The sequence below is a fragment of the Caretta caretta genome, chromosome 4 (genome assembly GCF_965140235.1).
Source record: "Caretta caretta isolate rCarCar2 chromosome 4, rCarCar1.hap1, whole genome shotgun sequence".
In the NCBI taxonomy this organism is placed as follows: Eukaryota; Metazoa; Chordata; order Testudines; family Cheloniidae; genus Caretta; species Caretta caretta.
In genome coordinates this window covers 69,402,763-69,422,542 of record NC_134209.1, presented here as the reverse complement: position 1 = coordinate 69,422,542, position 19,780 = coordinate 69,402,763, and the positions used below count along the sequence as shown (strand labels likewise).

The 19,780-nt window shown below is 37.1% G+C and overlaps 1 protein-coding gene across 9 annotated transcripts in view; it reads left to right on the top strand.

The window, feature by feature from the left end:
- Positions 1-19,780, top strand: part of FBXW7 (F-box and WD repeat domain containing 7) — a 249,601-nt gene that overhangs the window by 195,443 nt on the left and 34,378 nt on the right. For 8 of the 9 annotated variants that reach the window (XM_048847365.2, XM_048847368.2, XM_048847366.2 and 5 more), the window contains 2 exons: positions 10,691-10,773; positions 14,224-14,365. In XM_048847365.2, coding sequence (XP_048703322.1) covers positions 10,691-10,773; positions 14,224-14,365 — 225 coding nt within the window. Of the gene's footprint in view, positions 1-7,666; positions 8,058-10,690; positions 10,774-14,223; positions 14,366-19,780 lie in introns of those variants that run through there. The other variant, XM_048847371.2, reaches the window with a different exon arrangement.

The following is a 19,780-nucleotide window of genomic DNA, read 5'->3' as shown; positions in this document are numbered from 1 at the left end:
TTGAATAGTGTACAGTTAAATAAGACATGGGGCCACCCACTGAACAATGAGCATAAAACAAAATATTGAATAGCTGCTCATTAAGTGAGCACCATCCATCCTGTTAACTGAATGAGGCTGGGATTCTGTGGATAAAAAAAGTATGCAATCACGTTTCAAATACTTATATTCTGGCATTTCCTAACTTGTGTGTGCTTGACTTTGCAATCTTAATAATCTTTTAATGAAGGGTTTTTTTGATTAATAGTGCAAAAGTTCAGTCTTTGTACCCATTTAGTCCTTTGTTGTACCTCAGCTGAGATTCCTGGCTCAATCTCCAGTCTCTTCTGTTATGAACTTTAACCCCACCATTCATCTGCTCTACATCCCTAGTATTGGAGAGATTGGGAGAGGAACAATTTTATAAATATAGGTTTAACTTGTATTTCCAAACAATCCACATACATTACAGTACAGGAACTGTTAGCAAATATTTTAAATGGAGCACTGGTATCTTCTATAGTTGAGGTTGCTGGAGTGTTTCTTATTCTAATCATCTGGAAATAGGAATTCATATTTTTCTAAAATATTCATCTTTCAGGCTGCAATTTGCAGACAGGCCTCATTTCTGCTCAAGCGTGATATTTTTTCTTTAAGTCTAAGCAAAAACAGTTGAGCCATTTGTGTTCAAGGAGAAAATATACTTTTTCCCTGTAAATACAAATTCTTGTGACTTTTTGTAAATGAGCTCTATAACTGAAACATGTAGGCAGAAAGCTGTAATTTGGCAGAGAAATAATCTTCATTGAGTGTTCTGGTCACAGTCAGTGTTGATTTGGTAAAGTTATAAGCCTTTGGAAAAAGTTACACACAGTAAGTTTTAATAGGGGAATCACAGATGCATGTTGTTCCCACTGAAGTCAGAGGAATACATACGCTTTTACTCAAGGGCAGTTTGATCCCAGTTTTTTAACAATGATAATTGTATTTTAAATAAGGATCAGTCAGCAAATTCAGCTAGACACTTAAAACATTACAAAATGTATGCAAGGGATCAGAACCTGGCCCTTGGCTCTGTCATCTTTGCAATGCCTTTGAAGAGCAGCCAGGGATTACTCTAATTGAGGGGGAATCCCTGGGTGGTTGATGGCTGTACACAACCCACTTCCCCTACCTTTAGCTTGGATGTTGGGATCCAGGAGAGGTGTGCTAAGAGCAGGGCCAGAATACATTGCACTGTGGTAATCTCAGCTAAAGGACTGTGTGAAATTCTGTCTCCTGCAATTAGAGCAGAGTATCACGGGAAAGCAAAGGTGGTACAGAGCCGCTTCCACTAGAGAGAGATGTCCTACACTGACCACAGGTCACCTAAACCTGGGAACTGACTCAGGGTTTGTGCACCGAGTGAAGGAGGACTCGGTATCAATATTAGCTGTGCCACTATTGAATAATACAGCAAACTTAAACTAATCAAAAATCACCAATAGCATTTTAATGCTAATTGTATAGTACCTTAGTGAGACTGTCACAGGGTCTCTCCACTCAGAAAATGTTCCTACAATCGAAACTAGTTCTTTCTATGGTGTAATGTTTTACTGTAATCTCTGTCCTTCTGGGGATTATATAGCTCTGTGGGTGATTTCTGTAATTCAATCTAGTCTTTCATTATAAGTAATAGACAGTCTTAATTACAACATGCCACATAACAAAATGTTAAAGGTTCTAGAAATGTTGCCAACAGGAAAAGGATTGGACAATGCGAATTTTGATTAATTAAGAGAGCTGGCAGTACTGACTGGGAAATAAGATTTTGTGTCCTCTGGAAACTGTAATTTTGGTGTAGAAATGTTTCCATTTGTTGTGAGTTGTAATAATTAAGTGGTTTTTAAAAAGTTGTCTTCTGAGATAGAAAAAGTTTGCTGATGTTGAGTACATATGAATTGTGAAATATAGATATTTACTTAACTAATTTTTTCTCTTCTGAAGGAAGTTATAAAGCTGTGTTTCAGTGGGTAGTCTGCTTCAGTTGTAATATAGTATGCTAATCGTGTGGAGGGAAGATTGATTAAATAGACCTCAGAATAATGACTCTTTCTAGAGAATGGAAACTGCCACAAGTACTCCTTTTCTTTTTGTGGATACAGACTAACACGGCTGCTACTCTGAAACCTGACAGTTGGTTTTGAAGACTATTGCACGTCAGGCAAAGATGAAAATGGGTATTATATGTTTGTTCTCTCTCCTACCCCCTCTCAAACCACCCATAGCAGTGGAAGAGTAGATGTGTTTCGCCACCCCTTGACCTTACCTGGTGCCACCCAGGGGGCCGCTCAAAGATTCATGGATTTGTAGGATTGAGCAAGATCTGGGAACGTTGTTACACAACACCTGGTGCAGTGCCATCACCCATAGTCACTCTGGCTGGCACAACAATCCTTAGTAGACTATGCATGTGTGTATGTTTCCTCTCTTCCTCAAAAAGGAAGGGAACTAGATTGCCAGATATAGTCACCATTAAAATATTTGCATCTGCCAATTCTTAGCTTTCCATATATTTTTCCCATATAATTAGAATAAGTAGTATTACACCCTATATTTAGACTAAATAATATCAGAGAAACTAAGTTTCTATTGTGTGATAACTATTGGCAAATAGTGACTCTTTGGGCTAATATAATGGTCATGATTCAAGCAAAGAAATTAATAGGTAAAACAAGTTTTGTGGGGGAGGGGCTGTTTCATCAGAGAATGACTGGCAATCATGAGCAGTGGGGGAAAGTAATCATCAGTAATGTACCAGAAGAGAAGAAAATGGAAAAGTAAAATAGAAACACAGTACTTTACTTTAACCTCCTAAGAAAACTGCTAATGATAACTTGACTACCTCACCCTGGAGCCCATTTTGTTGAAAAGTACATCCACCTAGGTTATAAAGTCTATCTTGTAATCTTTAGTAAATGGGTAGAGCTTGTCCATGTTGATCACCTATACATTTTCTCTGTTGTGGCTGAGAACTCACTAGTCCCAGAGTGAGTTAGCAGATTTACAGGGAGAGGCAAATCCATGGTTTTAAGTGGCTCCGCTATGCAATTTTTGAATCCACAAAGCAATAATATCCTCTGCTTGTTTTTACCCTGACAGTACCGGTGCTAACTTACTTTCCATAGCTGTTTATTCCTTTAACAGTGATCTTAAATCTTCCATGTACATCCATCATGTGCCTTTTTTTTTTCCCTCATGAACTGTGTTAGAGTAGGAGGAGTTAAGTCTCCTGAGACATGTGCAACTTTGTTCACATCTGACGTATGAAGTCAGCTCAGGACCACTTTGTTTTCATAGAATCATAGAATATCAGAGTTGGAAGGGACCTCAGGAGATCATCTGGTCCAACCCCCTGCTCAAAGCAGGCACAATTCCCAGTTCCCCCCCCATGGCCCCCTCAGGGACTGAACTCACAACCCTGGGTTTAGCAGGCTAATGCTCAAACCACTGAGCTATCCCGTTTTCATAAAATACACAGCACTGAGGCTTAATGGATAATAGTATAAATGCCAAGATTTGATGGGCAGAGTTTAAGATGATGTAAGGCTAGTTTAGTTGGGAGATGCTCTTTACCTTAAGAATAAAGTTAGTATTACAGAAAAAACATATTTAAACCCATAAAAGAACCTACACATATGCTAATAAGTTTACCAGGCATCACCCCACCCTAGGGGCTTTTTGTGGTTACAAGTTCATGAGAGTTCATCACACTCTTACCTATGTCAAAGTCTTTCCAATCCTTACATAAGGATTGAGGCCCTCCATAGACAAGGGGTCCGGTCCGTTTGCTAGATCAGGAAAAAGGCGCTGAGTCAGCTTAAAATCCAGGCTTTTATCCAAAAGTTGTAGGAGGATTCTGTTATGTTTTGGGTTTAGTTTGTGGGTTGATTTTTTTTGTCTGTTGATCCTGGAGAATCCACTTGGAATTAATACATATGTATATCTCCATGGGGGAAGGGTGGCTTCAAAAACTGATAACAGAGGAAGTTCATGAGCATCCTCTCCTTTCTACTAAAGAAGGTCCATACAATGCCACAACACATACACGATTTCATTTTAATACAATGTACCCTAAAGTTACTAACCCTAATTCAATAAGATTTATCTTAATTCTGTACAATTTAGCTTAATTCCATAAGATTTGATCAGGATATTGTCAGTCTGTCATAGCCATATCCAGCTTAGTTTGTCCTCTGGAATATTGAAACTGTTTAGGGTCTGTCTGCTTAGTCTTTTCCTTTCGCTGGGAAACTACCATTTTGTGTGGATAGGCTCTTCCTTTACTTCCTTTCAAGTGATGTCTAGCTCTTTATGGAGAGCCTCATTTGAATGTATTTTTGCTAGGTTTAGAATTCTCAGATTGTTCAGCCTGCAGCTCAGAGATGTTAATTATGTTCTTTAATCTAGGCTCAAAAAATTCCACTGGGAAAATTCTTTCCTGGGAATCAACGGCAAACTTGATTTACTTTGATTTGTAGAATTCCCATTTTGCCACAGACTTCCTGTGACTTTGGGCAAGTCATTTTAATCTCTGCCTCAGTTCCCATCTGTAAAATGAGTATAATGCTTTTCCACTTAATGGGTGTTGACAATAAATCAGTGAATACTTGGGAGACACCTAGATTCTACAGTTTAGGGGCTACATAAATACATATATAGAAGATGGACAGTAACAGGGTGCTGTTTTGGCACTGCATGTCTTTTCTGAGGCAGAACTTCTGTGGTACATGGAGCAGGCATGCAGAGCTTAAGGGATACTTTGCTCCTTGACTGACATCTCTAAACTTTCTTACCCTCTGTATAGCAGAAGGAGCAACAACACAATTGTTCAGGAGTTCCAGAATCATTCTCAGAAGAGGAAGCTGGAAGCTACGTCTTCTCTTTTGGCCAGGTGTGGGGAGACGTGGGGGGAAAGAAACTCCCAATTTATCAGATCTCTTCTAACTTTAACTGAGAGGAAAAATGGAAATTCCAAGCAGGCTCAAGGGAAAGTTCTCTTCTAAAAATCCCAGTGACATGCCCCTGGGTTGTCATCCTACTCCTGAGGACAGGGCCAGCTCAAGGCACCAGCCTAGCAAGCAGGTGCCTGGGGCGGCAAATGGGAAAGGGTGGCACTGCGTCTGCTTTCGGCGGCATGCCTGCGGCAGCCCCTCTGCTTCCCTCTTCAGCGGCACGCGTGCGGCAGTCCCTCCTCCTGTTTCCTGTTCAGCGGCACGCCTGCAGCAGCTCCTCCACTTCCCTCTTCGGCAGCATTTTCCTTCGCTGCTTGGGGTGGCAAAAAAGGTAGAGCTGGCCCTGCCTGAGGAGAAATAAGATTCTCATCTAGGCATTGCCCCTGGATTTTGCACTGCACCCCAAAATGTCTGTAATGCCCTTTGGCTAACAGGCATCTAATGAACTTTTGATTATACAGTTCTCCTTTATGGTTATAGAAACCTACATTTTTCACAAACTGAAAAAAAAACCCATATTTTGTACATCCTTCCTGCGCCAAAGTTGGTGGACAGGACGGAAACCAGTCTCTTCCATTCTTGTCTGTCATTTCCTGCTTGAGATTGACTATTCTGTCCTCCCTTCTAACGGTTCTTCTTAACATTTCTCTTGGATACCCTCATTTCCTCACAACAGCTGGTTTTCACTTGACAGTTTTGTGTGGGAATCTGTATGTTGGCATTCAGAGTACATGCCCCAGATACATTTAGAGCTTCCTTCTGATTCTGGTGGAAAGAGCTGGTTGGTGGTATTTCAGATCTCTTCGTTGGTGCTGAAGTCTTTGCAGTCAATGTTCAGAATCTTTCGTAGGCACTTATTTTGGAAGGTGTCTAGTTTTATGTCTGTTTTAGTAGATCTCCAACTCTTGCAGCCATATATTAGCCCTGAGATTGTTTAAACTGAAAATTCTCAGTTTTGTTCTAGTGCTGTATATCTTTGATTGCAATACTTTGTTGAGTTGCCTGTCCTATCGTTAATGTCTCACTTCCTCTTGAGGTCTCCTTTGGTTAAAATGGTGCTGCCCAGGTAGATGAACTGTTCAACTTCCTTGATATTTTTGCCTTCTAATGTGCTGTTACTGCTTGATGTCTGGGTTTCAGTAATGTTTGTTCTAGCATAATTAATTTTCAGCCTCATTTGGCTTGCTATTTTTGCCAAGTTGTCTGTCTGTCTCTATCTTTTCAGGGGTATCTCCGGGTAGCACAATATCATCAGCAAAGTTGCTATACCAGTGTTTGTGTTGCTAATACACTTCTTCATTATCTACAGCAATGCCAAACAACAATGGAGATAAAATGCAGCCCTGTTCCATGCCAGCTTCCACACTGAACCACTCTGTTGTCCGGTTGTTCACCCTCACAGAACAATTGGCATCTCTGTACATGGCCTTGTTAATATTGACAGTTTTAACTGGGATTCCATAGGATTTTAAAATATTCCATAATATATGTCAGTGCAAGCTGTCAAATGCCATTTGAAAATAAAAATAATTGATGAAGAGTGGAGCTTGCCATTCTATACATTTTTCTATGATGGACCTTTAGTGTAAATATCTAATCTACATGGGATGTCTTGGGCCTGAGTCCACCCTGTTCTTCTCAAAGGTTTGCATCCTCTGCCTCTTTCATCCTGTGCAGTGTCATAGTACAGAAGGCTTTCCCTACAACAGAGTGTAGTATAACTCCTCTCCAGTTGTTATTCAGTAAGATCACCCTTTATCTGATAATTATTCCATGTTTCCACTGTTCAGGTGGGGTCTCTTCTTCCCAAACTTTATTGAACAGCTGTATCAATTTTGGTAGGATAGTTGTATCAAGTAATTGTAAAACAAAAAATGTTGTTTGGAAAATTGTGTGTGAAATATTCAAAGCTTTCCTTAAGATTTTTCTAAGTGTGAGAGAGAAACCATCAGACGATTTGTGTGTGGACACCAGAAGCAGACATTAGAAGCTTTTTAATGTTTGGGGGGTTTTGTATAACCCTCAACTAATTTTAAAAATAGGGAGATTTTCTGGGAAGAGGATGCACAGAATATTAAAGGTGCATTGGGAGGACTGCCTTCCAAGGAAAACTTGAACATACTCTTGAATTTTACAGATTAGTCACTATAGTAATAAATATTTTAATCTGTATTACATAATTTTCTATTTTAAAAGTTGGAAGTGTTAAATTTGCCAAACCATATTGTGTCGCCAACAGAATATTTCAAACATCTTTTTGGCAAATAATATATTTCAAACTATTTTAAAATTAACTGCACTTTTGAAGTACTAATTTGTGTCCACTGAAAGCACTAATGTAAAAGTCCAGTTAACTGGCTGAGGGCTACACTATAATTGCAATAAGTGGCAATGAGCTTGCTTGCTTCAACTGGAAAAATCTGAAGCATGCTGCACTTTCAAATATAAAAAAATGGTTTGATAATATTCTACCAGCCTCCAAGGCTACTTTAAAAAATCAGTTTTATTTTTCAAAGAAAAGATGAAGATAAGTTTAAGGAGGGGAATGTTGGTGTGGGGGCTATTTAATTTCCTGTTCAAGCCCTTCCTGTACTCTGTGCTTACAGGCTCCCCGGAGCTGAGCACCATATAATTGATGTGCAGCCTGCATTGCTGAAGGTTGGACTGCACCATTCCGTAAACGAGGGAAGATGTAATCTGATCCTCTGCTGCTAAGGGAGGAATCTGTTAAATCAAGGCTTTGACAGGGCACAGTCTCCTCCAATAATCTTCCCCCTCTCTCCCATTATTCCCTCAAGTTCTACTCCAGCAAGCTGCATGTATGTATGTGCCCCGAGAAGCAGTTTGATACTGAGCTTCATTTGCCTTTACAGTGGAGTTTTGTTGCTGGTTCTGCTGCCTAATCTTCCTTTTCTGACGTGCCCGAGCATGTCCACATTAGAGTCTGTGACATACCTACCTGAAAAAGGTTTATATTGTCAGAGACTACCAAGCAGTCGGACGCTCGGGGGCACAGAATCACTGAAGGGAAAAAATACAGAAAACATGGGTTTCTACGGCACTTTAAAAATGATTTTTTACAAAGTAAGTATCTGTTGTTTCTTGTTTGAGAGAGAGTGTGTGTGTGTATGTGTCTGTGTTAAGGAAGAAAAAAATCCGTATCATCAGAGATGGCTGCAGTATCTTCTCTTTTTGGTGGGTGGCTGGATGCCTGGCATTCTATTCTACACGATGAATGAAGGCAAATAATGAAATGGCTAAATGAGATGCGAAAAGCTTTTATTTTAGGAATCTGAGTAAGAAGTGATATGTTGATCTGAGAATTTACCTTCAAATAAACTGCTTGACTTTCAAAATGCAGCTCATCTATACATTAACCTGAAAGCACTTTATGCATAACTGTTCTTTAGTAAATCTTCTTTCTGTACCTTACCTGTCTCTCAGGCTTATTTTATTTTAATTTTGCTGTGAATGTAGAAAAAGATGCAAGTAATGATGTGGATATTTACATGTAATGCAGTGTGCTATGGAAGACTTTGATACCACTCTGTATTTCTGGTAATGATGCAGAATACAGTTTGATATTTTGACTGCAAGATCAGTTATTTCAGTAAATCAACACTAAGGACTCTAGTACGTATATTCACAGAGAATTATTTCACGAGGATGTTTTCTCGAGTATTTCTGATACAAGTTTTCAGTTCCACAAAAATCATCTTGAAATCTAAATTTTATCACTAGAGCAATCTTCTGGAAACAAAGTTTTATCTTAGTATGGTAAATGCAATTGTGTCAATGAATTTAGTTGGCACCCTGTGAGGTGCTGAAAGCGCATATATGTCACTAAGCTGATAAGAACAGATGAAAAAGTTTCTTAAAATAATTGAGAAAACAGGAAATTGGAAATGTCATTATTAGGTAAATATAGGACTGCATGTTGATTTGAATATTTTCTATGCGCTTGTCGAAGAATAAATGAATATATCTGCTTATACTGTTGCTGGCATTATATTTCTTATATGTAACAATTTTTGCTTTTGAAAAAGGTAAATCTCTTCTTTTGAGAGAGGGAACTAGAAGATAAATATAAGCATTGGTGTGAAGATATTCTCTCAGGAAAATCAGTTTAATTTTTAACTGAGATTAAAAACTTCCTGTAACATTAAAATACTTCCTTAAGATTCCTACTATAAGATTCCTCTAGTATGGTGTTATACTAAACAAATGAGATTTATGCCTTCAGTGGTTTTGCTGTCTTGCTCCTGTACAATGCTAAAAGATGGTCTCCATTATTCTCAGTGTTCCTTAGAACAATTTGGTGGGCAGTGGGAGTGAGTGGGTAGGGTTGGTTCTTGCATTTGGGATTTGTTATGTGGGGTTTTTGTGTTTGTTGTTCTGTTTAACGTTTTTATGGTGACATGGTTATTTGTGTGCCATGTGAGGCATGGGCAAGAAAACAAGGTTTAGCTATAAGGCAAGCTATTTTTCTTTTTTAATGAGTATGTATAACCTGAGTAGTCCTTTCTCTTAATTACTAATGGAACAAAATACAAAAGCTTTATTGAATGTTTATTAAGTGACATGTAAATGTCTGAATATTTTAAATGAAAATGTTTCTAATGCAAACATTTTTTATAGCTGTAGAGAAACCAATTCATTTTAGGAAGGAAGACTGGTACAATAAATGGTTGAATCCAATCATAAAGATGAATTTATAATATCTGCAACATTTTAAAAAACAGAGAACCACTTAGCATTACACATCCAAGATATCAACTTAAAACCATTAATTTTAACAGATTAAATTAGAGAAACTAAAAACCCTTAAAATATTTAAGGTCCAAATTGATACACAGGTAGTTTATACATTCTGCAGCCAATAGCTGTTGTTGCTCTACTAATGGCTAAAATGTTTTCCTTACAATAAAAACAAAACTTTATTTGGCATAAAATGTGTGGTTGAAGATTACCAGCATATGCAGCAAGTAATCCTTATTTGTCTGGCTGGATGAACATGCCTTTCACTGGTTTCCATCTCTTTGGTAATTTTTGCAGATTTCCTTCTCCTTTTAACAGCTGCCCTGATCATTATTTGTTTTTTGATCATATCTAATTGTGGGTGACATTCTAGACGAGATTATTCTTTTTCATTCTACCCCTTTTGTGAAAATGTCAATATCCTCTTTAAGTCATTTCATTTAAGTCAGTGTGATTTCATAAATGTTTGAAATATTAAATTAAAAATGTTAAGATGAGTCATTTTTAAGTATTTGAAATGTTTTTGTCTTAATGCCTAAAATATACATTTGGTCTACAGTACACAGAGACAATCCAAAATGTAACCCACTTCTCATTTTCAGACTTTACAGTTATAATAGCTATGAAACTGAAATAATAGGGGTGGAATTCTTTCCAGAGATTTCACAAAGATCAGTTTTTTAAATAAACCTTTAGATAGTTATATCCAAATAAAAACTAAGATAGTTTTAAGTATCTTTAGTCATAAAATAGATACTTATTAACACTATTTCACATTTGTTACTTCTAGTTGTAAACTAGAACATTATTTTAAATTATTTTATTAATGGAGGTTTCTTATGAAAATGAGAATTAAAGTAAAAGGAAAAATGTGTTCATTTTAGATATTAGAGACATGATTTATGCTGGTCATACAACTAAATCTTTGGGGTGTTTTTTTTCCCCTCCTCACCTTGCAGATGAAGAGAAAGTTGGACCATGGCTCCGAGGTCCGTTCTTTCTCTCTGGGAAAGAAACCCTGCAAAGTCTCAGAATACACGAGGTAATTAAATGTAATAACAGATGACCTGGTCATGATTCTTATGTGTACATCCTGTCTTTCCAGCTGCTCAACCTGAATCATAGCTCATCTTAAACGTTAACTCCATAGAAGAGAACTGGTGGTATTATCACTATTAGCATGTAGTTCAGTTGGTTAAAATTATGGTAACTGAAGTTGAGTTTTAATAGAGTAGCCGAAGTCGTATTTCTTCTTTTGAGGTTTGCTTTCAATTTCTAATATATTGCCCATCTCTGAAGAGCTTTCTACAGGGCAGAAGCATTTCTCAAAATAAAGTGTGAAATCAATACAGTTTTAAAAGGGACTTAATAGTAAGAACTTCTAAAAAGAAAGGCTTTTACAAAATATGATCAAATGTATCAATTTACTAAGGCAACTGAAATAGTTGAGTGGAAATTTATGTAGGCAGAACTGAACATATGATCCTAAGCAAATTACAAAAAAATACTTGCTACCTAACATTATGGTATTATTGAGTCCCCATTCTTCTCCCTTACTCATGTTTATTAGTATGTTAGTGCACAAGTAGTTCCATTTATTTCAATGAGACTCCTTGCAGAGTAAGATAATAATCAACATGAATAAGAAAGTAGAATAGGGCAATTTCTGAATTAGCAAGTATATTTTATTTGCTAAAGATAAGATCTCAAATGGTCTATATGCATACATTACAGTATGCTCAATAGTTGCCATAACAACTAGATATAATTGTTCTCTGATGTCCTGCTGCATTCCATCATTTTGGAATTTGCATCATTGTAAAACTTTTCCTGCTACTTTCCAGTTAAAATTGGCTTAGGAAGTCAGTTCTTGAATACAACACTGTTGATGTATCTTGAAAGTGTAAATTACGTTTTATACGTCTCTCCATTTAAGAGACTTATTGCACAAATGAAAAGTTCAGAAAATGTGGGAAAATATGTTCTGTGTTTGGTCTTTGGTTTTGTAAATGGCAACATTAAAGAACAACAGACCTTCTCTTGTTAGTGAGCAAATATAACCATTCTGATCTCTCTAGTTGGTATATTATTTTCAATTGTTCTCAGTTTTCTGAACTCATTCTGCCAAAAACCTGCTTCTTTCTGTCACAGTTCCTCATATAACACAGTCCTTGGTGTCCACAAAAAAGGACAATTCAGTAAAGTAAACTGTTTGTCAAAATATATGTACTTGTTTTCAGAGGAATTGTTACTTGTCCAGCTTCCTAGAACATGTTACTATGTTTTAATAGAATGAAAACAAACATTCAGAAAGTTCTAAACACAAAAAGAATAAAGTATGAATAAAGATCATGTTTAATGTGATTTCAAACGAAAAAGAGTTTCCTTTAATTTCTGTTGTGGATGACTGCAGTTTTGACCAAAAAGTCCAATGTAGCAGTGAAAGACATTTAAATAAAGGTATAACACCCCCTACGTTAAAATAAACAGCCACCAAACATTTTATTTACTTCAAATATGTATTTTAATGCCTCTAGCCTAAAGACAGCATTTATATTTCATGTTGTTTAGAACAAGTTTCTAATTTTCTAGCCCATTTTATCACCAACATTCAAAAGCTAGCCTCTGTAGATACTTACCTTCTAGAGAAATTGACCATATTTGGTCCTACTGATGACAGTTGAGAAGATGTGAAAATAGTGTCTCTCAGAAACACAGATAGCCTTTGCTTGTTCACCCACACCAAGGGTAGAATTCAGCTCCTGTGCACAGGACCAGTACAAGACCTATGCACCAGTTAAATTCCACATAAGCTTAATTCACAGAGGCTTATTTTGGAACTGAAGTGTTGGATTGGCTTTTTGCTGGCCCTCTGCACAGGGGTGAATAGAATTAGATAGAAAAGTCATTGATTTTAGAAGTATTATGGATTAACTTAAAAGCATGACTTTTCTAAGTCTTCTTTCGATTGGAATTCAGAAGGTTGAGTTTATATACAGGAAAAAACCCTTTTCATAAATAATATAGGACAGTCTAATGACTTTTTGAGTCATTTGATCATATTATATTTAATATTGTTTAGGTACAATGATTTAATTCTTGCATCTCAATGTTTCTGTGTGTTCTCCTTGTTGTTAGAAGGAAAGACTCACAGGTCTGATGAACCTGGGGTTTGTTTGCACCCATTAAAAAAAACCCCATTGGGTTATTTGCATTCGCTGAATGTCCTTAAAAGACAACTGTGTTCTGTGAAATAAAGTGCTCTGTATTAGCTTTTGTTTACATTGAAATAACAAATAAAGAAATAAACCTGTTCTTATCAGTCTTTAATCTTCATCAGTTTATGCAAATTATTGGTACATACTGGGGAAAAAAAGAAATAAAAACAAAATTAGTTAAATAAATTAGTTACAAATAAATCTATATTGCATCAGTTTACAGCAATACTCTGTCCAGTGAAATCCTGAAGAGCAAATCAGCTAAAGGACTAGATTTACTGCAAAATATTAAGTATTTTAAAACAAAATGTTTAGGTATCTCCAGTGTATTTGAATTCTACATGTTCTGCAATAGTTTGTACAGATAACTATGTTTTAAATAGGTGATCCAAACTTAAGTAGGGACTATGCAGGTCAGATATCTTGTAAATGAAGTGTTTTACATGATGTAAGGTGAGAGAAAATTGATGGCTGGACAACATTACTGTGGTAGCCTTCTCTTGGAGTTTAGACCAGTCAGATGGAATGGAGTTCAGGAAAGGGAAAAAAAAAAAAAAAAAAACCACACACCTCAGGCAGAAACCTATATTACTGTGTCTGATCTTTTAAATATGTGAGAAAACTGTGTGTAGATAGGGCACAACTTCTCCCTCCCACCCCCCTGAAATAGTGAAGTTGGTATTAATCCATCAATATGCAAACTTTTAAAATACAGTAATATATATTGAAGTTAAACTATTCTGTTATCATTATAAAATAGTAATAGCCTCTTGCTAACAAAATATATATCAAGGACTTAGATAATGGATTATTTTGTTGTTTGGCAATGAGGCAGCAACATGTTTTACCTTTACAGTTGAGACTTGTGAACTCCTGCTTTCCGCATCACCAGAGACCAGGCCCACAGGAAACATGACACATTTGGTCTTCCTAGAGTGAAAGGATATATAGTCTTACTGCATCTCTTACATAAGCACTCCCTGCTGGCCAGTTGATAGTATTCATTTGGCCTTCAGTGGATGCTACCCATTTTTTTCCTGGCAGAAAGATGAACACTAGAATGACAGAAACAGCTGTATTGATGAGAGTGACTCCTTGAATGATAAAGTAGACTGTTCAAACTGTTGTTGCCTGGGTAATCTCACATAAAAATCAAAACATTATTTTATATTAATTCTGATTTGTAACTGCTGTACTAAAGCATTTTAAGTATATAGACATTTTATTTTTCAAAATGCAATAATTTCTGTGACTTTCACTTATTTGTATCATAGCACTACTGGGCTTGTGCCATGTTCTGCAACACCTACTACTTTTGGGGACCTGAGAGCAGCCAATGGCCAAGGACAACAGCGGCGCCGGATTTCATCTGTCCAGCCACCTACAGGACTTCAGGAATGGCTGAAAATGTTTCAGGTAATCAGCAACTAGAGTGTGAGACTAAATAACCAACTGGAATGGAAAGGAGTACTTGTGGCACCTTAGAGACTAACCAATTTATTTGAGAATAAGCTTTCGTGAGCTACAGCTCACTTCATCACTTCAACTGGAATGGTTCACCTTCATGATTTAAGAAAAAATAGCCAGCTTAATGTATCCCCATTGATTCAATGTAGTCTTGACAAAATAAATGAGCACCAACTTTAAAGGAAATACAGTTTTCCATTCCAGCTAGTTACTGTACAAACTCACAAAAATTTTGCTTTCTTGGGTTTGCTACCAAAATAAACTCTACTGTTAAGTACTTAGAAATTTTTTGTAAACTCTATCCAGCATGTTGCCATTGTGACCTCAATTTAACAAAAGACATGTTCATTTTGAGGCTTGTACGCATTAGTGCATGGTTTGTGTCTGTGTAATTATGATGCTAAATTTATCAGAAATCTGATAATTTAAGTGGAATAGAGGGAAAATCTAGTTTATAATGCTTTAAAAACTTAGTTATTTGACAAAATATATTTCTGATGAAAAGGAAACTCAGTGTTCATTCTTACCATTCTGTGTTTTAATCACATTCTTGGCTTGTGCATATTTGTACAAGAAAGAGCAAAGAGAGAACTTTTTTCTCCCTTCAAATAGTCTGGTCAACAAGGTCTACACAAAAAGCAACACTGACAAAGAGTCTGTAAAATAAAATGGTATGCACCAATATCTCCTACATAGATGTCTATTGTGTGTTTAAAAATATGAAAAAAACTACCCACTGATTAACAATAAAGCAATATTTTTTCTTTCTGAACATTACTTCTGTAACGGTTTAAAAAGAAGAGATGGATCAAAGAAAATATAAAATTAATTCCATTATTATCAGCAATCACTTTTACAGGTTCAGTGTAAACTTACTGACACACTGTTTTAGGCAGAAGTCATTTTTTATAACTTCATGCTCGATGTGCATCATTTGATGATAATTTGATTATGTAACTAATCTCATATGCAATTTGCCCTTAAAAAAATAAAAACCTCTTCCTTCATAAATTATAAATATGTAATCTATTCACACAAAACTCGTACTTTGAAGTGAAGTGGGAAAGACTACATGATTTGCAGCAATAAGCATTCAAATTCAGTTGTTAAAGGTATGCTTTTGTGATGATTTTTCCTAGAAAGATATATTAATGGTACTTGGTATATGTGCTTCTTTCTAGACATAACATATACTTCAACACAGCTCCTGACTATTAATCAGTTGAAAGCCCTTCTGTTACCAAAAGTTGTTTGTTTCACAACAGAGGTATTTTATTGGTAATTTTAAGTATGCGGCTTACTTTTTCACATAGTCTATAACTACATACAATAAACGAGCAGGGTGGATTTGATTTAAATCAAATGGATTTAAATTGAAGTCCTCAAAGAATCAATCCTGAAGCACTTGCATGAGAGGAAAGTGATCAGGAACAGTCAGCATGGATTCACCAAGGGAAGGTCATGTCTGACTAATCTAATCGCCTTCTATGATGAGATTACTGGTTCTGTGGATGAAGGGAAAGCAGTGGATGTATTGTTTCTTGACTTTAGCAAAGCTTTTGACACAGTCTCCCACAGTATTCTTGTCAGCAAGTTAAGGAAGTATGGGCTGGATGAATGCACTACAAGGTGGGTAGAAAGCTGGCTAGATTGTCGGGCTCAACGGGTAGTTATCAATGGCTCCATGTCTAGTTGGCAGCCGGTATCAAGTGGAGTGCCCCAAGGGTCGGTCCTGGGGCCGGTTTTGTTCAATATCTTCATAAATGATCTGGAGGATGGTGTGGATTGCACTCTCAGCAAATTTGCGGATGATACTAAACTGGGAGGAGTGGTAGATACGCTGGAGGGGAGGGATAGGATACAGAAGGACCTAGACAAATTGGAGGATTGGGCCAAAAGAAATCTGATGAGGTTCAATAAGGATAAGTGCAGGGTCCTGCACTTAGGACGGAAGAACCCAATGCACAGCTACAGACTAGGGACCGAATGGCTAGGCAGCAGTCCTGCGGAAAAGGACCTAGGGGTGACAGTGGACGAGAAGCTGGATATGAGTCAGCAGTGTGCCCTTGTTGCCAAGAAGGCCAATGGCATTTTGGGATGTATAAGTAGGGGCATAGCGAGCAGATCGAGGGACGTGATCGTTCCCCTCTATTCGACATTGGTGAGGCCTCATCTGGAGTACTGTGTCCAGTTTTGGGCCCCACACTTCAAGAAGGATGTGGATAAATTGGAGAGAGTCCAGCGAAGGGCAACAAAAATGATTAGGGGTCTGGAACACATGAGTTATGAGGAGAGGCTGAGGGAGCTGGGATTGTTTAGCCTGCAGAAGAGAAGAATGAGGGGGGATTTGATAGCTGCTTTCAACTACCTGAAAGGGGGTTCCAAAGAGGATGGCTCTAGACTGTTCTCAATGGTATCAGATGACAGAACGAGGAGTAATGGTCTCAAGCTGCAGTGGGGGAGGTTTAGATTGGATATTAGGAAAAACTTTTTCACTAAGAGGGTGGTGAAACACTGGAATGCGTTACCTTGGGAGGTGGTAGAATCTCCTTCCTTAGAGGTTTTTAAGGTCAGGCTTGACAAAGCCCTGGCTGGGATGATTTAACTGGGAATTGGTCCTGCTTCGAGCAGGGGGTTGGACTAGATGACCTTCTGGGGTCCCTTCCAACCCTTATATTCTATGATTCTATGAAATCATGATTTAAATCTCTAGTCAGGAAGACTCGATTTAATCATGGATTTCTGCATAAAAGTGCATTCTTGTTGGTTGTTATAACCTTAATACATATTCTTCACAACTCAGAGATAGATGTAGGTTTCATTTTTAGAAGGTACACACCATACATTTTTAAAGTGATTTATTTTATTTAAAGTGTAAAACTTTTCAGATTAGTTTTACAGCTAATCAGAAAATGAATGATCGTTTGGTTATTTCATTTACCAAAGATAATTGATGCAGATAGTTCACCTCCCAGTGACTTCATAAATATCTCCAATTCAAGACGTTAATCATTAATATTTGGAGGATTTTCTTGCCATGCTGTATTAGGAGGAGATCACCACCAGACAGACATTTAAATTGTTTTATTTAACTAAAACAACAATGTTATGTATTCTGGATTTTTTTTCTTCCACAGCAAACACAATATTTTAACAAAACAAGCATATGAATTTTTGAATTTAGTTAAACATTCAAGTTTTTTAAAGTCAGGTTTGTTTTTGTTAAAATTGTTTTTGACTAAAACAGTTAAATGAAATATTGAAAAAAAACCCACAAAAATTAAATCTACTATGTCAGCCAGGTCAACATGAGAAACTTAAAATATTGGCTTCTACAGTTAACTCAGTCGTCTTCATCTTCATTTTCCTGTTTGTTCATAATCTGGAGAAGAAAAACAAGCTTTCCTGCTTTTTCAGGTCCCAAACGATTTCTCAATTTATAAATTAGCCCAAAGAAGAAAATATTCTTTCTACACCGGCAGAAGAAGCTAGTGAGATTATCACATCAACAGTCTCTGAATCCAAGTGCTTAAGTGATTTCCACCAGTTCGCTGGTGTGACTTCCTTCAAATCATCATCAGCAAACTTATTTTTCTTGAATGGTTCACCCTTAGCTCGGAAGTTTATTATAGTTGGCATTATGGAGGGATGATTGCTGGATGTCCATGTCATAGCCAACCACTCTTCTTCAGCAGTTAAGGTTTAACCCTGGTACCGAGTATTGAGAATATTGGCAAGAAAATGAGATAGTGCTTGTCCCATTAGTTTTTTTTAATGCTTGTAATTTAACTCTGTCATTGCATATTTCTCTTTTTAAGATCTCAGTTCCTTTCAAATTTCAACAGCGTCAGCAATAGAACAGCTATTTCCCTGCATTTTGTTCCAGGCTACAGAAATAGGCTTCAGGCACTCAGCATGTGTTCAACATTTCTCTTAAGCCCAGTGTTGAGAACTTTGGCTGTGACAGTGCCATCTATTTTTTCACGATTTTGTTCACAAACTGTCATCGGATTAGACCAGTTCTTGATATAGTGCTCAAAACAGTTCACTGCTGAGTTCCATCGCACGTCTTGTGGGAGAGTTAGCTTGGTTTCTCCTACTTTTTTTCAGAGTAGCTGCTTCAAAGTGGTAGTTACGGAAGTATTTTTCAATCTCAACAACATTAGCCTTTATTTCTGGAACACTGAAGTCTTTGGCTAGAAGGTGCATCAAATGAGCACTGCAACCATATGTTGTTAGCTTGGGACTCTCTTCACTGTTTTCTAAATAATTTCTTCTCATCTTGGGTACATTTGCAGCATTGTCTGTGACCAAGCTGCGTACTAGACATCTGAATTTTTTTCCACAGTTTTTTTTTATAGCCTTTACTGCTACTTCCTGTAAGTATTCTGCTATGTGTGCATTCTTGATGTATCAATTGTTTCTGAAAGAAAGACATTCTCTTCTTCTGTTGTCACACAAACACATACAACAGGATCATTGTGGACATTGCTCCACCCATCAAGACTCAGGTTAATAATTTTACCCTCTAGACCTTTTGCACACTGCTCAATTTCTTTCTTAAACTTTATCCAGAATTTGCCTGCAACACCTGCTCTGTTGGGTGGACTGTATCCTGGTCTTAATGTTAATAAAGTGTGGGTTCTCAATCGTACGGAAAGGAGAGTCGGCTGCATAAACAAGCCAGGCAATTTTTTCATCAATTACCTCTTTTTTGTAATCTGGTTCTTATCACAAATTTACCTGTGGTTGTTTCTGGATGATGGAGATTTTTGCTACAGGTGATATACTGTGGCTATGTGACATACATGATGTGACTGAAACACTATAATTAGCAGATAACTCTGATAACTATAGAAAAGGATGGTGATCTTGAAGGTGGATAGTTTTCAGAATCCTGTATGTTCAGGATGGATTCTCCTAAACAAAATAAGTCAATGCAGTTATTTAATTATTATTTCCATACTGCTCATTTAGTGTTACTCATTGCATTCTCTGACACTTAGTACTACTTTAAAAGTGAAATTATAAAAGGAAGATCTGCCTATTTCAGCTATTTATTTTTTATCACAACTCCATCTAAAATGATAGTATCATAGAGTAACAAGTATATTTTTAGCTCAAACAGGAGAATTCAAGAATAGTCTAGAAGGAAGACAGGCAGTCCTTAAGAAAGAAGTATGAAATAAAAAAAGTTTACCAACCTGAAGAGCCTGCATGTTCAGACATGTTCTTTTCATCATCTTCAACACAGCTTCCTCCTGAAAAGGAGCACTTCTCATGATGATGTTTCATTCAGGCAACCAGTCCTTGCAGTTCTTTGTTGCACCATTCGCATTTTGCACACATACCTGTCTTACTCAT